This window comes from Mesitornis unicolor, unplaced genomic scaffold (assembly GCF_000695765.1).
Source record: "Mesitornis unicolor isolate BGI_N332 unplaced genomic scaffold, ASM69576v1 scaffold6753, whole genome shotgun sequence".
NCBI classification, from domain to species: domain Eukaryota; kingdom Metazoa; phylum Chordata; class Aves; order Mesitornithiformes; family Mesitornithidae; genus Mesitornis; species Mesitornis unicolor.
This window is the reverse complement of record NW_010175287.1, coordinates 237,860-246,370: the sequence shown is the minus strand read 5'-3', so window position 1 is coordinate 246,370 and position 8,511 is coordinate 237,860. Positions and strand designations below refer to the sequence as shown.

Genomic DNA, 8,511 nt, shown 5'->3' with positions numbered 1-8,511 from the left:
AGCAGGAAATGAAGAGAGCTAAGGTGTCTCAAGCACTGTTTGCAAAGGTTGCAGCAACCAAAAGCCAGGTAAAGTTCCCGGGGCACAATAACCTCCCTGTCCTGCATGATGTTTCCCCTGCTCTGATTTTGATCTGTTTCTCTGTGAGTTATAATGAGTGGCTGGGTTATCATGCCAACCTGGTACCACAACTCAGAGCCCTTGCTGAGTCCAAAGGTAACATCTGGTTACCCTTGACAGGGCAGGGTTGAGAAATGCCTTCCCGAGACGCATCCCTCCCACTTGACTGCCAGCAAAGTGCCTTCACTGCACACCAATGGGTTTTGCATGGCTCAGAAAGTATTGGGTTTGCCAGATCTTAGCTGGCGTGGATGTGGCAAAAAGCTGTGAGAGGGCTCTGTGTATTGCTGCCCAATAAATCTCGAGGCTTTGGTGTTTTGCAATTACATGAACTGCAATGAGGAACGCTGATGTGCTGGTTTTTGTGCAGATATCTAGTCCGACCCACTGGTGAGGCAGCACTGTCCACATCAAACACAAACAAACAAAAAATGCCAACAAATTATGGTTATACAAGTTATATCTGAGAAAACAAATATGATCTTTGTGGAATATGATGGCTGCTTGGTTACCCACATGCATTCATACATATATATTGCGTATTTAGTTTTAAGCCCTTGTTGTGTGGTTTCCTATTCTGCTTTCTTCAACTGAAGAATTTCTGTCAAGTTTAGTGGCAAGAGAGGGAAATCAGCAAGCACTTGTTGGGTGTGATTATCATAAGTGACATGTCTTCCGAGAAAGATCGCCAAAGTATGCAAAAGCATTGATTTAAGTGAGAATGTACTCAAGAAGCAAGGGGAAAACATACAGATAAATGGAAAAGACTAGAACCGTGGTTATACCAATGCTTGAAAGAAATGGTAAAGGCACCAATTCTTCCAATGTTGATTTTTTACGTTAAATTAAATGTTAAGTCCTCTTAGTTATTATTCCTTTGCTTTTCTAAAATTGATTCCTAGAAAAATACAGCATTTTCCAAGGAAAGCTGATAATGATCAGTTAGACCACTGTTTCTTGGGCCGTCAGCATTTTAGTGGTGGTTTTCTTTTTAACAGTCTTTAACTTTTGGCTTCTGCATTGTTCATGTTTTGGAGTTTACCCCATTTCATTGTACGGAAAGGATGTTGTCTCTTAAGTTATATGCTGTAAGGAGCATCTAAAGGGATATTTTGGAAATGTTATATAAAAATGATTAAACTCAAGCTGTGGACTGTAAAAATTATAGCTTTATAGGCCACATGCCTGCCTACCCTTCAATCACTGTCAAAGTGATAATTTCTACAATAATATGTTTCTTTTATTGTAGGATTCTAAACACCAAGTGCTGTTTAAACATTAAACTGAATTGTTTATGTTAGTGCTGTACTCAGTGTGTCATACATCAGGCCACTATAATCTCCCATGGAATGTAAAAATTCTGTCATGAATCATGGCTTGTATATCGGAAATTACTGTAATTTTGATTGGAAATTACAGGGCTCTTGAAATGTTTCTAATTATGATAGAATGTTACAGCAGCTTCCAACCTGTGTGCTCCTCAGATGTCTTTATTTACATGTCAAGACTGGGGGTTAGACAACTGTCCGTTTTCTAGACCTTCCCTTTCCGTTGCACTTCTCCACAAAACTAAGGTATGAAGCCAAACTATTGGTTCACATAACATTGATCTGAACTGATTTGTGTGCTAGTATATTTATTTAAGTGTGCGGTCTTAAAATTTCTAGGCAGGACAGCTCTTCCAATACTGTCTTGAAAAGGGACAGGTAATCAAAGTGTAGCACAAAAGCTTCCAGAGGATGCAGTGCAGTTTTTTCAGAGTATTGGAATAAAATTTAGATTCTTTTACAAACTTTGCTACCAAGTGTAGAAAACGAACACCACCAAACATGTAATTATTTCCCCTTTTATTGTGAGAGATTACGCCTGTATTCTCAGAGATTATTTTTCTCCCCAGTTTAAGCAATGCAAAGTTAATTTATGTGGTAAACAAGCTTTCAGGTCTGTAGTTAGCCAAAGTGCCATTTGTAGTAGAAAGCTGTTTCACAGAAGTAACCTCTTAGGTAAGCTGGATGTGTTGGGTCTTCTCTAACCAGTTGACTACTAGTCAGCCAATTAATAAGCTTTAAAGATGTAGCAAAGCCACATATATTAAAGGACATATATTTATTGTAAAAAAAATTCTGCATTGGAGCTTGTGAGCGGTACAGAGAAATATTTCTTGAGGCAAAGAAGTCTTTGTTGCACAAAAAAAAGGCTTGTTAAAGCATATTCTTTAAGAGAACCTCTCTTGAGAGAAAACTATTGTAGTTTTGGTGATTTATTTTTATTTTTATTTTTTTTAATTTGGGTATACTTATTTCCAGCTCAGAACTGGAAAACCTGGGATAATCACTTCCAGTTATAGTGAAAAGTCTGAAGGACACACATTAGTAAATGATCCGTTGGTTAACAGTTTTGTTTTTAAAATCACTATAATTAAACATTGTGGCTTATATATTATTTTGGACATAAACGCTTGAGTAACTCCTGAGTGTAGTCTGAAGTTAAGGTATAAAACAGTATGTGACCTGAAACATCTCTACCAGTGGACAGAGTTTGTTGTTTGCTGGAAAGTGTTTTTATGTTCGTGGTTGTTTTTATTTTGGTTGGTTGTTGGTTGGTTGTTTTTTTTAAGGAACTGATTTGGGTCAACATGAGATTGGGTGTCTAAGCAGGCAGCATCTGCAAGGTGACTAGCCTGGCCTGAGCCAGGAGACTGCAGATAGTGTTCTGCTGACAAGAGCACTTTGTACAGAAGAGCCATTAAATGATGTGCTACACGAGTTTCTATTTAGGTAGCACTGAGGTAAAAAAATGAGCATCTTCTTTTGTGCTGTGTTAGTGCCTTTGGCAAGAGTTTGAGAGAGGACTGTGTGTGGACCTGATGCTCGACAAACGGGCTCAGTGCAGCAGAGGTCATGGCATAGGGCAAGAAAGGGGTGAGAGGAGCAGAAAGAGATTGCAGTGGTATTAGTGAGACCATGCTCTGGCTTAGGTGAGTGATGGTTCTCATACTTGTAGTTTCATGGTGCACTTTGCTGGCGACTTGTCAGCTTTCCCAAAGAAAAGAGGCTATCTAGCACCATGGATTTGAATGGGTCTGGGGACTTAGGTAGAAGATTCCTTCAAATGTTGGATTATTTTCCCATATAGGAATGCATGCATCCTGTATATATTTAAAATTTCTGTATTTTTAAGGATTGATATCTTATCTGCAGAATAAATTCAAATCCTGTTAAATTAAAAATATATACATTAAAAGTTACTATGGTTAAACTGAGGAAGATATTGTAATTCAAATTGCTTGAATACATCATATCTTTGGGGAGTTTTAGAATTATAATTGGCAAAACACCTAACGTCAGTATTTAAAATCCTACATTTTTCTTGTGAGTTGTCTGCCTAATAGATCTACGTATTTTTTTTGTTAGGTTGTGCTGAAAAGAGCGCTTTAGAAAAATACATGCAAGCGGAAGACAGAAACATTTACCAAGTGCTTTGGGTCTGCTCCCAGGTTGTTGTTTTTTAGTGGTAGAATGGCAATTACTAACAATATTGTTTACTGAAATTTAATCAGCATACCTGAATATAAGTCAAAATGAAAAAAATCCACACACATATAAATTTGTGTGGTATGCAGTACTTTTACAGTTTAATCATAATAGGTTTTTCTTAAATTTATAACCTGACAGTCTGATTCAAGTAATTATGAAAGCACGCTCTTAATTTCATTATTTCAAACAAAAAAAAAGTTGATTTGTGTAATGATCATTAAGGCATCATGGTTCAGTAACTGTGCATTGGTTACAATGTTTTCATGTGGGAGCCAGGAATGTGTTTTTTTCTTTATGGTGACAGATGCTGAAATCTAATTTTATTCCATAAAAACTAACAAACAAAAAAACCCACAACCCAAACCTGGGAGCCCCAAGAGATAAGGCAAGGAGAGACTTGTAGTGCTCCTGTATGTTTCCTGTGTTTTGAGAAGTTACATTTATGTTAATGGCTCATCCTGAAAAGCTGCAGCCTGCATGAGCTGGTAGGAAACAGGGAAGAAAGGAAAACTTTGCTGAAGGTCAGCTTACATTGCTAAGGCTTTCTTAAATTTAGGAAATTGCAGTTTGCAGAAACTGAAATAATATCAACTTCTGTACCTCTGAGAGTCCCATGTGCTACAGTGTAAGGCTGTTAGCCTGGATTATTGTACCTAAATAAGTTTACTTTATGGTAGAATAGATAGGTAAAATTGATGCTTTTCTGCGCTGTTGATACTGCTGGTTGCTGTGCATGGCCAGATGGGTGCCAAATGCCCTCCCTTCTCGCCAAATAAAAATGCCTGTGTGATGAAGGCAAGACACTTGGCTCTTAGAATCATGCTTCAATTTTAATTTTAGCATAAAACTAATGGAGTACTACCCATACCTCCAGAAACTTCATCTAATTATGGAGAGTTTTGACCCGTTAGTTCTGAGCTGTTGCACCGTGTTGCCCAATTTCCTGTCCTTCTGTCCCTACCTTTCACTTCAGTTAGGCAGTTAGCCCCTTGGAAATGAGTAGTTTCACATGCAAAGCATAGAGGTAAAAATCAATGATTCAGACCATTGCTAGAGACTCCATCCTAAGCCATCAGGCAAGCATTTTACTTTGTACAGTGGTATTTTATTAGAAGTGTTATTAGAAATGTTTGACTTTTTCCTTAGTATGTACTTGGAGTATCCTCCTCTGAAAGGCTGCACAGGGAGGTGCACTGAGTTGGTTTTAGGCAGAGCATCTGACACTTGTGAGTAGATGGGAAGGAGTTAAATGGGAAGGGAATGCTAAACATTGGCACTAAAATTGCTTTTGGCATGCAAATACCATGCTTTTCCTGACATAAATATTTTCAGAATAGGCCATTAGAGTTCAGGTACATAAAACCTTGCTTTTACTGGAAATTTTAATGCTGTAGTAAACTCAGAGATTTATAGTGAAAAATTGATGTCTGTTATCTCACTTTTATCTTTTTAACCAGCAGTTTTATAAATGCTATATCTTTGATCTGGCTTTTTCCATCTAGAGACTAAGCTATATACTCTAATAGGAAAGTCATTTTTAAACAGCTTCCCACACTGAACAAGCACGGTATTGTGGATCTGGCACGAAGATGTAACATGCCATTACTGCAGATATAGAACAATCTATTCAACTATTTTCCAGCGGGGGGGAAAAGAAACCTTTTTATCACCAAGAGTAACTCTCTGGTAACAATGTGGCTTTAAGAAGGGTGTCTTGAAATTTATTTCCAAAGCTGTTTCCTTGGGGCACTGCACCTCAGGCTGCCCCGGCGAGGTCCAGCCTGAGGAGCAGGCAGGGGATCGGTCCTTCGCCCGTCACCCCATGTCTCTGTCAAGTCGTCTCCCCCTTTTGTCTCCCTCAGAGCAGCTGAGTCACTTCCTGGGTTTAAATCTTGGCTTAAAAACCTTCTCCCCCCCCGCTCCCCAGCTCGGTGTACAATGGATTGTCTGTGGAGCGGGGAGGAATACTGCACAGGGAGACGCGAGGTGGAAACAAAATGTGCTCTGAGGTCTGCCGTCTTTTCATGGGTCCACCTGGAAATAAACTCCTTGCCCTCACAGGAAGGCAAGATACAGTAGTTAGGAAACATTAGCTGCAGAAGTACACCAGGCAACGGCCTCTATTTTTTTTTTTTTAATTTTATTTTATTTTCCTCCCCTCTCCTCTAGCCAGGGGCGATTGCTCTGGCAGTTGAAGAGGTGCCGTGAGCAGCAGGAGTTGGGATGGGATCTGGTGTCAGCGGGAATGGGAGAGGAAGAGTGTGAACAGATAAAGCAAGATGGGCTTCTGTGCACGATCAAGAATTGCCCCATAAAGCAGCGTGTCATTCAGTGAAACTGTGAAACTTGGCAGATAGAGCTGATTTGTTTCTTTCACAAAATACTGTATTGCAGACTCATATTGTGTTCTGTCTCGCCTGGGTCGGAGGGAAAGAGATTTTTGGGTTTCTTTTGTGGGAATAGAATGAATGTTTAGAGGGCACCAGGTCCTTCCTCTGCCCCATGTCTTAATTTCTTTTACATCTCTTCTCAAAAGTAAAGGTTAAAAACTCAGGAAATTTCCTTAGGAATTAAAAAAAAAAAAAATCTCAGAAAGGAGGGCAGAAAAAGTGAGTTCAGTTAACTCACTTATCATTCGATTTGGGTAGGCCTAGAGAAGGGCCGGCATTGATCCTGGTCATATACCACATTATTGGTATGACCTTGGTGGAGTGAGTTGACTTCAGTGAGTCTTGGGTTCCCACTAGTAAAAAGTAGACAGCAACTTCTTGAATCAACAAAGACGCACTGAAGAGAAACCACCTTAAAATCTCCGAGGTGGTTCATATCAGTGTGCAATTGCCCATGGAAATCTGCATAGAGGGAAAAATAGCATTAAAACCTAAAATAGTTCATGCCAAAGAAAAAGGTACAGAATGGAAAATACTTAACTGGTAAGAGGATTATATTGACCTATTCAAACAGCTCCTTGGGGCCAGGCAGCCCTTTCAACACTTAAGGCTGGTTTTGTTGACACACCAGTGAAAAAGTGTGCTTCCTGAGCGCGCTTTACATGTGGGGCCAAATCAGCTCCTACTGCAGGTTCCCAGCCAGGCGGGTGGCAACACAACCTGTTCAAACACCACTTTCAATCTGCCTAGGGGCTGTTTGAAGAACTGGTAGCAGCTTCAGGAAACGGTGTATGTTTGAGCCCTAAGGAGAGCTTCCCTGGAGGGATGCGGTGCACACCTGCCCTACCTTGGTCAGGAGTTAATGCTCTATGCTCTCATGGCCTCAGCCTGCAGCGTGTCCCTGGGAGGTGCTGGGACTGGGACTGCTGAGCACCTGGTAGGATGCAGCCCCGCAGGTGGCCAGAAGCAGCAAGAGGGGGGTTCTCGGTTGGATGATTTTTGTCTGGTGGAAGGACCATGAATGTGTGGGAGAAGCTAGAGAGAAGTACAAGTTTAAGTCATTAAATGTACAAATGAAAAAAGAGAGCCAAGAAGAGAAAGCTCTTTACAAAATATAAAATTCTGTTAAGGCAGCAAGACGGCACAACATAAGGAATGTTTGGTACATGTTATTGAAACTGAAAAATCAGAGTATGGAATGAATTATAATTTAGCATAATCCATAATTCTACAGTTTTCATTTTTAATTATTTATCTTATATGATTTGATTAAAGATAAAACTGGCTGACAAGGTCTTGAACATCTCTGCATGTCTTAATGACAAATGAATAAAGTCCTTATGATAACTTCACCATTTAAAAATTTTTATTTGTATTGTCTGTATAGAGCTTCCTTTTATTTTTAAAGCATATTTCAGATACACATTGTGTACACGCGATTCCATAACCCATCAGGCTTCAGTGTTGCCTCAGTACCTCTGATTCAGTAAATCAGATCATAGGCAGCATGCTGTCATATAATAAGGTGTCTGATCCTTATTACCAGTTTGTTGATGCACAGACTCCTTCAAATTGACCATTGCAACACATGGTTTCCCCTGAAACTAGCTGTGATAATTAGCGTGGCTCTAATGAGACAGAATGTCACTGATCTTGTGCTGAACTGTCGAGTATCGACGCTACGGATGGGAACTGTCAAAGCTTGCCATCTGTGACAGAGCTTGGCATATTCCATTTGCAAGGTAGAGCATGCTCAATAGACTGTTTTTAAACAAATGGTCCATTTCTTGATTAGGGCTCTGTGTTCTGTTACTGTGGAAGACTTTATATCATAGTTAAACTTTTTTTCTTTTTTCTTTTCCCTCTTTTTTTTTCTGGTGCAAGCTTGTTTGGAAATGAAAACATTACTAATTTTCAAACTGGTGCCCCCAGTCTTCTGTTAGCTTTTTAGGGAGAGGTGGGGGGTTGCTGATCTCATATTTATTCTGCTTCCTTTCCCTAGTTATCTTAATACAGTTCTTCTAAGGGCAGCTCTTTCACAAGGCTTTTATGTGATTTTTTTTTTTTTTTTAAATCAGCTAGGGATAGAGACAGTGTGGTTTTAAAGGATAGAGGAACAAAAATTAAAAAGTCTTAGATGGTGCGCAGTGGGAGCACGTGCGCCTGGAATGAAAGATTGAATCGGTCAGGAGAGTCAGGCATCCAGGCTCCCGAGAGCGGCCCTGCAAAAAGTCCAGCGCTGCTTATCATTCCAAAATATGCTTTGTTGCTTTTTATTTCCTCCTTCTCTGGCAGACCACACAGGGCTTGTTCTGAAGAACATTTTCACTAATCTGATCAGGCAGCCAAATACGCCGGGAAAACTGCTTTAATGATCCCACTAATTACCTCAAGTCAATATGAACTGTATTATTAGACTGAGGGAAAATATTCCATTAGGTCTCCCCCTTGGGAGTTTCTCCGCT

At 39.9% G+C, this 8,511-nt stretch overlaps 1 protein-coding gene across 1 annotated transcript in view; it reads left to right on the top strand.

Moving 5' to 3' along the window:
* Window positions 1–8,511, top strand: part of LOC104538210 (DNA-binding protein SATB1-like) — a gene marked incomplete at its 5' end in the record, with an annotated part of 46,057 nt that overhangs the window by 19,053 nt on the left and 18,493 nt on the right. The window contains 1 exon segment of the mRNA XM_010181329.1: window positions 1–68. This exon segment is cut by the window's left edge and continues 4 nt beyond it. Coding sequence (XP_010179631.1) covers window positions 1–68 — 68 coding nt within the window.